The sequence below is a fragment of the Carettochelys insculpta genome, chromosome 27, assembly GCF_033958435.1.
Source record: "Carettochelys insculpta isolate YL-2023 chromosome 27, ASM3395843v1, whole genome shotgun sequence".
In the NCBI taxonomy this organism is placed as follows: domain Eukaryota; kingdom Metazoa; phylum Chordata; order Testudines; family Carettochelyidae; genus Carettochelys; species Carettochelys insculpta.
Window position 1 is genome coordinate 15,590,096 of NC_134163.1, and position 13,311 is coordinate 15,603,406.

The 13,311-nt window shown below is 59.5% G+C and overlaps 2 protein-coding genes across 2 annotated transcripts; both read right to left on the bottom strand.

Annotated features, from left to right (window-relative positions):
• Positions 1–117: 117 nt before the first annotated feature.
• Positions 118–6,308, bottom strand: REX1BD (required for excision 1-B domain containing). Its single transcript, XM_074978217.1, has 5 exons — positions 6,282–6,308; positions 4,922–5,004; positions 3,587–3,791; positions 2,801–2,889; positions 118–2,169 (listed from the first exon to the last, which is right to left on the bottom strand). The coding sequence occupies exons 1-5, from the start codon at positions 6,282–6,284 to the stop codon at positions 2,097–2,099; spliced, it is 453 nt and encodes a 150-aa protein (XP_074834318.1). The 5' UTR covers positions 6,285–6,308; the 3' UTR covers positions 118–2,096.
• A 1,663-nt stretch (positions 6,309–7,971) lies between these two features.
• On the bottom strand, positions 7,972–11,772 carry UBA52 (ubiquitin A-52 residue ribosomal protein fusion product 1). Its single transcript, XM_074978220.1, has 5 exons — positions 11,742–11,772; positions 11,332–11,453; positions 9,844–9,930; positions 8,677–8,779; positions 7,972–8,191 (listed from the first exon to the last, which is right to left on the bottom strand). The coding sequence occupies exons 2-5, from the start codon at positions 11,432–11,434 to the stop codon at positions 8,098–8,100; spliced, it is 387 nt and encodes a 128-aa protein (XP_074834321.1). The 5' UTR covers positions 11,435–11,453; positions 11,742–11,772; the 3' UTR covers positions 7,972–8,097.
• Between the last annotated feature and the right edge of the window lie 1,539 nt (positions 11,773–13,311).

The window sequence follows — 13,311 nt, forward strand, 5'->3', positions numbered from 1 at the left end:
GGGCCGGGAGTCCTGCAGGCTAGAGCGAGGGGGCATGGGGGTCCGGGGGTCCTGCAGGATAGAGCGAGGGGGCGTGGGGGGCCGGGAGTCCTGCCGGCTAGAGTGAGGGGCACGGGGGGCCAGGCGTGTGGGTCCGGCCTTAGCCTCGCACAAGTTACGGTCAGGTGCGACGTGAAGCAGTGCAGGTAAGCAGCGCTGCAGCCTGCAGGTTAACGGTGCTGCCAAAGTCAATCAGGTGCTGATTTGAGTTAAAGCCCAATAAATCGCTCTGCCCGGCTCAGCTGCTGCCCAGGGTCTGCCCCCAGGTCATAAACCAGGGCAGCCCAGGTCTGTGTGGGATCTGCAGCCCCATGCAGCACGCAGCGGTCAGGCTCACACCCTTGGCCACGTGCACATGCCCTGCTGGACGTGCCTAGGCCAGTGCCTTCCTGGGCAGGGCACCAGGGTGCTGACATCACTCACAGCTCAGCCGGGCCCACACAATGCTGGTGCAGGCCCCAAGGAAGGGGTGTGGGGACAGGCTCACGGGCCCAGGCAGAGCTGCGTAGCCAAGGGGCCCCTTAGCAGATCAGGGGGGTTTGCACCCTCTGCAAAGGCTGGCAGGGAGCTGGAGGTGAGGTCCGAGCAGCGGGGGGACACCCCCTCCCCAGCCCGTCCTGGTGTGGGGCAGCCCCATGTCCCTCCTGGGTCACCCAGGAACTTGCCAGTGTCTTTACACCAAGCTGCCCTTCTGGGGTCCCACTGCTCAAGGCTTTGCACAGGGCTGCTGGGGCCCCTGCAGCCCCAAACCCTCTAGCTGAGCCACCACTGGGGTCTCTGCAGCCCCAACCCCCCCTAGCCGGACAGCGCCGGGAGGGGGCGGCTTCTTGTGCCCAGCCCTTCTGGCTGCCCCCAAGGAAGCGCAAAGCTCTCCCTGCCACTGCCCCCTTGGAGGCCTCCCTGCTGAGTGCAGGAGGCTACCAGGCTCCCACCCGCCTGCCCCCGCAGATACCTGCTCCGCACAAAGGGCCTGGCTGGATCACGACCTTCCCCCAGTTGCTACATGAGGGGCTGGACCCCACCTCCCCCCTGCTGAAGGGCCCTGCAGTGGGGGGAGCCCAGGGCTAGAAGTGGGGGGGCTGCAGGCCAGGACTGAGCTGGTGAAGGAACTTGGCTCTTGCCCACCGGGCTGGGGCAGGGGGCAGCTGGAACTCACCATTCCCGGGCGTGCTGCTGCAGCCAGGCTGCAGTGAGGTGGGCAAGGCAGGAAAGGGGGAGCCCTATGTTCCCAGCGTGGCCGGAGAGCCCCCAGGCCTTGGGTACGCAAGGGGAAGGCTGTGAGTCAGGTGGGCGGGGTGGACCCTGCCAGCACCAGCCGGGCCTGACAGCAGCACCTGCAGCGTCTGACGCAGCAAAGGGACAGCGACAGCTCTCAGCTCCTACCTGCCTTTTATTGAGCCACATACCAGCCCCGCAGCCCCGGTCAGTGAGGACAAAGCCCCGCCGCAGCGGGTGATGCTGGCCCTGGGTCTTGCCTGCACACCGCACAGGGCCTGGGGCTTGGGCGAGATCAGGGGTTGGATTTGCCATAGTGGGGAGCTGGGACGCGCTCACGAGGCGCCTGGCCCTCACGATGCCAGAGCCGCCTTCAGCTGACATGGGGTCAGGGTGGGTGCACCCATGTCCCAAGCACCTAGGGGATTTAGGAGCCTGGCTCCCGCCACAGCCACATTGGCACTGCAGTCTGTACACAGCGTGCCCAGGTGGGCTAGCTGGGAGGGGGTGTTCAGCCCTAATCGAGAGGGTGGCATGGCCAGGCTGCACCCACCTGGCCTCACGCTGGATGGCTGGCAAAGCTTGGCAAGGGGGCTCAGCAGGGGCTCTCCAGTGCACTCAGCAGGAGAGAGGGTCCCTGTCCTCCCACAGTCCTTTGCCAACCTGCTGCTGTGCTGGGACAGCTGAAAGCCCAGCTGCACCTTGGCTGGCAGGAAGGGCCCAGGTGTGGCCCTCCGAGTGCGCCGGGGAGCAAGAGCCCAGCAGCCCGGCCCAGCGCTCGCTCCACCGTCGGCCCCCTCCAGCGCTTCCGGCCTCCTCTGGCCATTCCCCGGGGGGGCCCATCACTCGGCGTCTTCCGAATCGTACTTGAGGTCCTGGAGAATTTCGCTGATTGCCTCAATGGTTTTAATTAGCCTAGCGGAGCGGATGGAAAGTCTAAATAAAGGCCATATGGAGCGTATTATGTGGGCCGCCCGCGGCCCCGGCGCTGTTTATGAAACACTCGGCCGGGGAGCGGCTGCGCGGCCCCAGAGCCAGTGGCTCCGCTAACCACCCAGAGGGGCTGCCAGCAAGAGCGCGCTGCAAGGCCCCATCTGGGGCTCCTTCAGCCCTGGCTAAGGGGCGGGGGGCAAGGGGCCGGGAAGGCGCTTTCATCCCCCCTCCCGCCAGCCCTGCTTTGAAGAAAGGAGCCATCAAGGAGCTGCTAGGCCCGGGCGCAGCACGTCCCAGTCCAGCCCACGGCACTGCCCCCCCAGCCCCGAGCTCACCCCCCACTCCTCCCACCGGGTCCGGCACACAAACAACCAGCCAGCAGAGCCTCCCCACTTCCCGTCGGCTCCGAGCCTGTGGGATGGGCAGATCCAGACCCTGCCCTCCAACCCAGGAGCTGGGGGCCAAGTGAGTGTGGGGGAGCCCCTCGCTTGCACCCCACCAGCAGGGCTCACGCTCAGAGGGCGCCACACCCAGCTGGCTTGGTGGGGTGGACAGAGTGCCTCCCCATGGTTGGCAATGGGGTGGTGCAGCCCCAGCGCCCCCTGCTACCTACTTGTGCCTGAGCTCCTGCACCTCTTGCTGGTGGGCCGGCACGCCGGGCTGGTCCTGCACGTTCTGCCGGGCGAGCTGCAGCTGGGCCGTCTGAAAGAGGCAGGAGGAGTTGAGCAGCCAAGGGAGGGCAGGCCAGGCCCATGCACAGAGCAGTGGGGGCATGTGGCGGCGTCAGGCTCCTGCCAGCAGGCTGCACAACGTATGCTGGAGTAGCTGGCACCCCGGTGGGGCTGCCCCACAGCTCCAGGGGAGACCTCCCCTGAGAAGAGCGACAGGAGCAGGGGCTCATGCCAGCTGCCCAACTGAGCAGCTTGACCCCGTGGCTGGGCAATGAGCAGCAATGCCACCAACCAGCCACAGCACCTGCACCGACACGGCCACTGCTGCCCCTCTGCTTTGTCCAGCCAGCAGCTCTCTGGGGCAGGGTCTGGGTCTGCGCAGCACCGGGCAGAGCCAGGCCCAGATCTCAGCAGGGACTTTAGAGGCTACCGTAGTGCACACGCTGCTTGCCCAGCTCCTGCCCTGCTCTGCCTGGGGGGAGTGTGTATGAGATGGACTTGAGAGGCCTCCGCCCAGATCCTAGGTACAAACCCATCCCACGGCTGGTGCCTGCAGGACCCCTTACCTGATGAAGCAGCTCATGGGGGGCAGGGGCCCTGCAGGGTTGGGGTGAAGAGCCTGGGCTGGCCCTGCACCTGCTCTGTGGGTAAACTGAGGTCCTCAGTCTGCAAGGCAGCTGTGGCACCCTGGAGCCCCCGTGCAAAGGGGAGGAGAGGGGGCCTCTCACCAGCTCCAGCTTCTCCTTCTCCTTCTGCTGGACCCGGGCCAGGTGCTCGGCGAGCTCTGGCCGCCCGTGCTCTGCCTGGAGCTGCTCCTTGATGTGCAGGATCTCCTGGGAGATGCCACTGAAGGCCAGTGTGATCTCGTGGACCAGCTGCCGGTACCGGAGGAAGTCGTACTGCGGCCCACTGCTCAGATATGCCCGGTGGCCCCTGCCAGGCAGAAAACCAATGAGCCTCCCTCGTGCTCGATCCCTGCAGGGGGCACCAAGCATGAGCAGGCACCGGCCCTGGGTTCAAACCTCAGCCCTGCCCTGCACTCCCTGCGGGCCCTGAGCATCTCCCTGCATCCCGCAGCCCTAAAACGGGCCAGGAGCCCCTCTGGAGCAGACTGTCTCTTCCCCAGTGCAGCACCTGGCATAAGGGGGGCCCGTCTGGCTCCCGCAGTAATGACTTGCAGTGGGGACTCAGCTCAATGCTGCAGAGAGGCCCTGGCAGCGCGACCCCGGCAGTGAGCGGGTCAAGTGTTGTCCTGTCCGGCCCTGCCATGGGATTACTGAATTAGCTGCCGGGGCCTCCGCTGGCTGCCCTGCGCAGGAAGGGCTCATTATCCCAGGCTTATCCCCAGGCCCCACAGCTTAACCTCCACCAGCCAGTAAAATCCCGGCCTGGAGCCGGGGGAGAGAATCGCTTCTGGGCTGTCGCTGCCAGTCTGGCCATCAGCCACTGTGCCCCAGAGGGGGAAGCGCATGGTGCGGCGCAGCAGCGTGAGAGCGGCCCCCTGGGGACAGGGCTCTGGATGTTGCCAACCGCCCCACGGGGCAAAGGTTCCCAGGTCGGAGCCCATTCCTCCTGTTCTGCCTCCCATGGCCCTCAATTCCAGTGCCGGCCGGCAGGGAGGCAGGGCCCCAGCCAGCACCTGCAGTACCTGGGCAGTGTGGCCACCGCACACCCCAGCTGCAGCCCCAAAGCTCAGGCAGCAGGGCAGCGCAGCCACCGCCGCCGCCCCAGTCAGCCCCGGGGATTCGGGAGCTGGGCAGTGTCGTGGCCACACTCCCAGGCCCAAGGCCTCCTGCCTCGCCCGTGCCCAGAGGCCCCTCCCACCCACTGGCCGACAGCCCCCGTTTGGCTGGAACCTGCTGTGGGGCTGGGAGGAGAAGGCACTGCTGCGTGCTACCTGCCTGCCCGGCGTGGGGCTCTGCCAGGGCCTGACTCTGTACTGCCACACTGCACAGGCTGCGGCACTGCTGCCTGGGGACAGGTGAGACCTGGACCCATCCATCCAGTGCATGGGGGTGCTGAGCCCACAGCTGCCGGGGCTCTCCAGCCTTGGGGTCACTTACTGCTCGAAGAGCCGATAGGCTTCCACCCGCTCCCCCTGCAGGGTGTAGACGCGCCGCAGCAACACCCTCACAGCGTCGTCCGTCTGCCGCAGGAGAGACCAAGGGACAGCCTGAGATGCAGGGCCTCCCCCAGCCGTACGGCAAGGGGCTCCCAGGCACCCTGCACAACTAGCCCCTCGCCCCTAGACTGGAGGGTGCTGCAGGCTGAGGGGACACCTCTCCTTCCGGCATGTGGCACCCCCATCCAGGGACTGCAGCCCTAACCCAGCCACAACATCACAGCCGCCCGGCCCTGCTGAGCTGCACCCAGCGCCCAGAGGGAAAAGGCCCCATAGCCCATTCCCGGCCCGCAGACGGTCCGTCCCTTGGCCAGGGAGAGGTCAGAGCCAGGCCCTCTACCCAGAAAGGCCCCTGCCCTGCTCCTTGAGCCCCACACTGGCCAGTTCCGCTGAATGAACCCAGAGTGGGGCTGGTGACAGGCTCCCCACTCGACTGCTAACCCTGCGACCAGCCCCAGCCCCAGCCCAGAGCAACGGCACCCCAGAACCAGGCTGTAGCCAGCAATGCCTCAGTATCCCACTCCCTGACCCCACACACCTCTCCCACCATGAGACCCACTGTGCCCTGGCTGGAGCTAGGACCATGGACATGGCAGCATCCCAGGGCTCCCGTCCCATCCCTCTGCCCTGGGGCTGGGCTGGACTGGAACCCAGGACCGCTATGGGGCGCCCCCTACGTGCCCCCTTCTCCAGCTTCGGCCCATCGTTCTGGGTCCTCACGTGCCAAGCCTGAGCAGAGGGAGGTGGAGGTGGGGAGAAGCTGGTTAAGCTGCAGGATCCGGTCCCTCCGCGGGCTCCTGGAAGCCTCTTTCCCGGCGCCTGCTTGGCGCTGCGGATCAGCTGTGGGGCCGGAGCGCGTGTGGCGCCCCCCACCCCCCGGGCTCTCCCCGTGCTCGGGGCTGGTGCACGGCCAGTCCCCCGGCCCCCCTCCGGGCCAACAGCTGCGCTCCCTAACTTGGCAGCGCCCGAGGCTCTTTCCTGCTGGCAAAGGCCCCGGCCGGCCCCTCCGGTTCCAACCCTCAGCGCCTCGGGAGCGACTGCCTGGCCCCCCGCACCGAGCCAGAGGGTCCCACCGGTGCCGCCCGGCCCCTGGGCACCCCCAGCGCTCGGCAGCGGAGCCGCCCAACATCCCCGGGGGGCGCCGCGCCCAGCCGGGCCGAGGCTGCCGCCAGGGGCTCTGACGTGCCGGCCCCCCGCCCACCCTTTGCTCCGGCGCCCGCGGGGTGCAGTGGGGACCCGCCCGGCCGCCCCCAGCCCGGCCACGTGCTCCGCTAGCCCGGCCCGGGGGAAGCCGCGCTCACCATGGCGGGGCTCCGCCGCTCCGCAGCCTCGGAGGCGGCCGCCTCCTGCCGCCTGCAGGCCTGGCAGTCTCATGACCGAACGCAGGATAGGGGCAGCCGGGCCCGCGGCGACTCGGGCAGGGCCAAGGCCGTGCAGCCGCAGCGACGTGGGGGCCGCGGCTGTTGGGCGCAGGGATCTGGGCACACGGGGGCTGTGGGCTTTCCCTCCTGACTGCATCGCTGGAGCGGCCAGACTCAGAGCAGGAGCCCCCCCCATTAACTAGCCAGTCCCAGGCTGCACGGAGACAGCCCCCAGGGCTGGAACCAAGGCCAGGTTTCCCCTCTCGCTCCCCAGCCCCCCACTAGCTTTGCAAGTCCCCTGGGCCGAGGGCAGCCCTGGTTTGGCCAGGCCCAACAGCAGTCTTTGGAGGCCAGCAAATAGGCCCCAGAGCAGGGCTAGTATTGCCTCCCTTGTAAGGTGGTGTCTGCAGCACCTGTGCTATAAGGCTCCGGGGTGAGACTCCCAGGTGCATGACCCCCTTTCCAGATCTAGGAGCCTGCTTTCAGCAGAGCTGCACTGCACCCCAGCTTTTCATCACCCCCAGCTGGGTTCATGTCCCAACCTGGGGAAAGGTGACCCTGAACTGGCTGACTCATGCTTTCCTGCCTTCTTCAGGGTCACAGGCTAAGCCTTTGGGATGCATAAGCAGAGCTAAACATGGACTCTTCTCTTCTATCCCTTTCATCCCCACTGGCACCCTTCAACTTTGAGTAAAATCCAGCCCAACAGACCATCAAACCACTCTTCCTTAGCAAGGACAGCTGATAGAATTGAGCATTACCCTAAAACCCCAGCCCTCGGGCACCGCTGTATCTGACCAGGACTGGAGCAGAGCTAACAATTCCCTTGATTGTCCAGGCTTTCACCTCCTCACCTCACCTCACCGGCCTGCAAGAATGGCACTGATCAGTTACGCTGCCATGTAGTTTGCCTTTTTGTGGTTGCTGTTGGCCGGAGCACAAAGGAAGAGGCTAACACTCATGTGCCCCCTCTTAGCAGTCAGTGGAGTTACTCTGGTAGGACCAGAGGCATTTCCCCTCTGCCCAACTGAAATGGGTACAGCTGAATAGCAAGCTGGCTGCCCAGGGCTGCTCCTATGGCATTGCAGGGGGTCTTCCTGCTGCTGGGCATTCATTCTAGCAGCAGGGGTCTGATATCTTCACATGCTGTGTGGCCCACCCTTCCCCCCCCCCAGAATTGTTCTGGAGCAACCCCCACGGTCACTTGAGGGTGGCGTAAACTAGCCATGGAAAAAGTTCAAGCTACTCCTACAGTAGAGGCTATTCATTTTCTAGCTGGTTTAAAGCAGGCATAACCTTGAACTGGAAGAGTGCTTTCAGCACAGGACAGTCTCTATTCGCATGGATTTGCTACTGGATTCTGTTCCTATGTACAAGAACATTTGCGAGGCAGGCACTGCACATCCAGCTGCATGTGTTCAGAGGTGCAGCATCTCTGCTACTGCAGAAAGCCAAGAGTGGAGTAGGCAAGCTTAAGGATGGCAGAGACATCTGAATCAAGCCCTGCCCTCTATGAAGAAACATCAGAAACAGACCCTGAGTGAGAATGTTTCATGGGAGACACGTGACCTTCTCCATTTTGTTTGGAACAGCATTAAGGCATGTGAAAGCAAGGACACACAACACCTGGTTGCGCACTGGAAGTAGTTTAATTCTACACACCCTGCCACTGGCAGGACCATGCTACATTGCAGCAAGGCTCCTAGCTGAAATTCAACACCACAAAGCCACGCAGGCAGAAGACTAACAGCTCCCTCTATTTGACCTTCTTCTTGGGACGCAGATTGTTGGTGTGGCCGCACTTCTTTTTACGGCAGTTAACAGCACGTGGGTGCAGGCGAGCGTAACACCTGAAAAAGGCAGAGGAACAGCCATCAACTCACCTACTTCATGAGAACTCCCACAAGACCCCAGTGGGCCCTCCTCCCCCAAAGCCTACATACTAGAGACAGCCAGCTGCATATTCTTCCCCTGTGCTCAGGAGAGTCTGGGAATTTTAAATCATACAGGGAGGACAAAGGTAAAATCTGTTCTGGTCTCCTTGGTTTATGGTGGAAAGGGATTTTTATAAGCAGCTGCCTATTCAGCAGAGAACAGAACCCCTGCCAAACCTTGATGGGAATAATAGCATCTCCTCCATCCCATGCACAGTGGACCAGGGAACTCTAGGGGCACTGAACATGACCTGTGCAGAGCAGGAGCCTCTCCAGGAGGTTATGAGCTGGATATGACATTAGCTGGAAGTAAAAGGTGTTTCAGCTGCTGAACCCAGCTCCTCCCTCAGGCTCCATAGGCCTGGGCAGAGCAATCTATGAGACACGATGCAGACACATACTTGCGGCAGATCATTTTGTCGCAGTTGTACTTCTGTGCGAGCTGGCGAAGGGAAGGCTCAATGATGCCTCCACGCAAACGCAGCACCAAATGCAGGGTGGACTCTGAAAGGAGGGACACACCCAGTTAGCAGCAGTTCAGGCAGGAACATGTGCTGTCTGGAGAGGCAGGAGCACAAGAGGACTCCCCCAGGTTCTACTGCCATGGGAAGAAGCGATTACTTCAGTTTTTGGTGGTTTCAGTCTCAACCCACATTAACGCACTGCACAGCCGGACCACCGTGACTCTCCCAACCTCTCCTCAGGTCCCCAAAGGCCAATGGGACAAGCCCTCTAGCTCTTTAGCCAACTGGGCATCTCTTACAGCACAACTCTCCCAGCCTAAACCCCACAAACCCAGGTCATCTGTGGAGAGCAGGGGAGAACAGCCAGGTTGTTTTTTTAAAGCCTCTAAGCATCCACATGCAACAGACATAGATGACAGCAACAGCATCTTACATGTAAGATCATATTCTTCCTACACAACACAGGCCACTTTCACTAAGCAGTTCCAGTTGTAAAGCAACTTCTGAATCTCAGTTTAAATACTTGCACATCCATCACTGGATAATTTGCTTCTGTGGTTAAACATGCCACAAAAATGTGCCCCTCACTTCTAGTCTGAATTTGTCTAGCCTCAGCTTCCAGTCATCAAACCTTGTTATGCCTTTGTTGAAAGCTCACTGCTATCAATTCTGTCACTGTGTGGACACTTCTATTCAGATATAGTCTAACCTTTGTTTAGTTAAATAGCTTCTTTAGCCTGCTATAGGCTATGGCTGGTTTTCCAATACAGTGGCTTGTAACTCTTTCTGCAGCATCTGTGGTCTGTGTTTACACAGAGGGGAACACTACACCTATAAGCATTTTACTAACACCTGACTAATCACACCACTCCCCACTACTTCTAGTCATTATCTCCATCTCACACAGTTACCTCACTGCTCCTCGTCTCCCCACTGTACCACAAGCTCATGAGTACACAGTATCCAACATGACCCTGCAGTCCAATTCATTATTCCCCAATGCTCATCAGTTCCACCTTGAGCTTCCTCTAATGGTTCTTTAAGCAACGGTTTGGCAACCACGTTTAAGTCCAAGTGGCTCTGGTACATGCTATCAGACAGTACCTTTCTGGATGTTGTAGTCTGAGAGGGTGCGCCCATCCTCCAGCTGCTTCCCAGCAAAGATCAGCCGCTGTTGGTCAGGAGGGATGCCTACAAAACATCCACAGGTAGAACACTGAATTGCCTTTGACATCGTATTGGTACTATTTTATTTTAGGAGCAAATCATGACCTGCAGGATACAGCACTCTTGGGAGGCAGCAGACCTGATGGGTGTGATCTGAAGTAACACTGCATAAGGCGCTCTTGACAAGTACCACCAGATTGGTGTTAACCCACAGAACAGCCTTGGCTCCAGACTTCCTCGGTACGCCAAAGGAAGAGTGCCTCCAGTCTCGTATCTTATCCAACCTGGACACCAGTTACCGACTTTGCCATGGTGAAAGTCTACAGAGCCAATTCCCTAAATTATTTTTGCCTTTTGACATACTGGGCAGGGAAGCAACACTGACAATTCATTATGGGGTTTTATTGTGCTGGGAAAGGCTTCTCTGAGAGCAGAATCCAGCCTGAACACGTGGTAATTACAAAAGCACCTGGAAAATGCTGAATGTTGTGTGTGTGAGATGTTAAAAATCCTGATTTCAGTTTGCCTTTCCAAATTCCATTTACACTTTCAGCTGAGGGTAGGATTCTTCACTGCCTCCTGACCTGGATCCATGCAGTACATTTTTTAAAAAAATGTAAAACTGTTTGTCAGAAGAAGGGGAAAAAACGCAGATTCAGGTTATTCAAAATAATTAAGTTTGGGTCATATCTTGGGAAACTGCTTGGTTGAAAAGAATTCAGAAGTGCTGAAATGCCACTTCCTAAATGAAGGGCTAAAACATTTTCGTTTTGTTTTGAAATTTCCTGAACATTTAAGCAGTGTTCTGGTTGACACAAAACAAGACTTTAACATTTTGTTTCAACAGACGTTTCAACACATGTTTTGGGTCAAACTAAAATTAATTTTGTTGAGTTTCTATCTTAACTAACTTGAGATACAAGATGAATGAGGCAATATATTCGTAATGGACCAAAAGAAATTGCCTCACCCATCTTGTCTCTCAAATATCCTGAGACCAACATGGCTACACCCACACGTCAAACCATACAAGCACTTAGCTTGGACAGAAGGTACTTCAGGGACCTTTATAAAGCTGTATAAATGTCACAAGCCACAGCTCTGTCACAGAAATCACAATTGCCAAACTTCAACACATTTTCACAATGCTATTCACAGAAATGCGTTCTAGCTGCCCTCATTTACGATATAGTGTGTGCAGGGGATCACAGCAGGCTCCATCAGAGTCCCAGCACTGACAGCCCCAAACCCCCTTTAGAGAAGAGGGGTACCAGGCCCCACTGGAGAAAAAAGATGCGAAGGAGAAATTATGACCCCCACCCCCACGAGAAGCACAGAACGGATTGAACCCCTTTAACAACTGTGGCCTTGGCATTCAGCAGCCGGGGTGGGGGGGGGGGGGTCCAGTCTCCTCTGGCCTCCCACCTTCCTTGTCCTGAATCTTGGCCTTGACGTTCTCGATGGTGTCGCTGGGCTCCACCTCCAGCGTGATGGTTTTGCCCGTCAGGGTCTTCACGAAGATCTGCATCTTGGTGCACGAGTGTCGCCTGCGAGAGACACGGGCCGATTAGAGCGGAGCCCCCCGGCAGGGCGGGGGCGGGCAGCCTCGCGCGGGCGACGGGCGACAGGCGCTCGGGGGGTGGGGTGGGGGGGGGGGAGAAGGGGCGCGGAGGCCCCAGGAGTGGGGGGCGCTGCAGGGCAAAGCCCCCTCGCCCAGCGTGGGCCACGCCGCCAAAGCGAAGAGGCAGAGCCTAGTCCAGCCCCCACCAGCCCAGAGGCCCCCGGCTCGCCCCCCTCCCCCAACCCGGCCGGGCCCGGCCGCCGCCGCCGCTCACCCAGCCGCCCGGCCGCCTCGTTGGAAAGAAAGGGCCGCGCCGGAAACGGAAACGGAAACGGTCCAGTCCGCCCGCCCGCCGGGTGCGCGCGCAGCCCACGTCCAACGCGAGGGCACGCTCTGCGTACGCAGCCCTATCGTGGTGGCCCCGCCCACCTCTTTCAGTGCGTCACAAGCAACGCCCCGCAAGCCCCGCCCTCTTCCGTGTCCTGGGACAGGAGTGCGGCGGGGCGGGGCGGGGCGGCGGGTGCGCGTGGAGGGGTCAGGCTCATGCAGCTGTGCTCGCCCAGCCCGGCGCGTGTGCAAGCGCCGCACGCGCGTGTGGATACAGACACCCCTCCGCCGAGCACTCAGCTGCGGGGAAACACGGATGCTGGCACGCGTGCCCGGTGCGGTCACCCTTGCACGCACGTGTGTTGGGGCAGGGTCAGACCGGCGGCTAATCTGGAAGGGGAGCGAGGCAGCTCTAAAAGCAGAACGGGGAGTTGTCACGGGCAGAGTAGGAGCAGGGGGCCACAGGGCTGCTATAGATCAATGGGGACCAGCTGATCTTACTCGAGCCTGCTAGGGAGCCTTTTAAAAAGCCTTCCCCTAGAAGGGAAGATGTGGAGCTGGAATAGGAGGCTGGAGTGAGACAAAGAGGATTAGCGCGGAAGGAGAGTGTCTACACTAGGGATCAAATTCGATCCCAGATATGCAATTAATTGACATATTGGGATCGATTTTGTTCCCTAGTGTATATCAGGGCTTTTCAGGCTCATGCGGACTCCCTCACTCCATGCAGCTCAGCCCAGAGAGATTGATTTTGCCATGTCTTCACTGATGCAGCAAAACTGATCTCCTGAAGATACAGTAGAGGCATACTCTCAGTGTTGCCAGTGACAGTAGGGGAGGGAAGATCCTCCCCTATGAGCATTCGAACTCCTTTCCTCCCAGGTAGCCTAAGATTTCAGCCAGTGTCTGTGGAGGAGTGTTTACCTGTCCAGGGGGTGCCTACTTCAATGCTCTTCTAGCAGAGGGACAAAGTCCAAACCCCAGCAAGAGCAAGTGGGACTCATGCCACAGCGCTTAAATTGTCTGGGAGACTGAACAGAACAGGAATCTGGAGCCCAAGTGGTGGACTGACTCAGTATACATGGTTACGTACCCACACTCACATCCCACTGCCACTTCAAAGCACTTTTATCAGCATCAAATACCTGAGCACAGTTTCCAACATGTAAGAAGCTGGCTGTCAGAGAGGGATAAAAGACCACTTACAGGAGTCTGCATTGTGTCTGGGGCTTAATACCCAGTTGCTCTGGACATACCTACCAGGATAGAATTTGACACTGTTTGATGGCAACAGGTCTACACAACTTCTTTCTGCCAGCATTAAACAACTTTCCTTTGTCAGTACTAGGGAAAGCCTTAATAAGTTGTGCTCACATGCTACTTCTCTACAGAATGAATGCTTAGTAAACACAGGTACCTGTACACATCTAATCCCAGGAAGCTATTTCTGTTCTTTGTTTACAATAAACCTGGCCTGATGCCTTCAATACTTATCAGATCTGGTGGTCGTTGTGGAG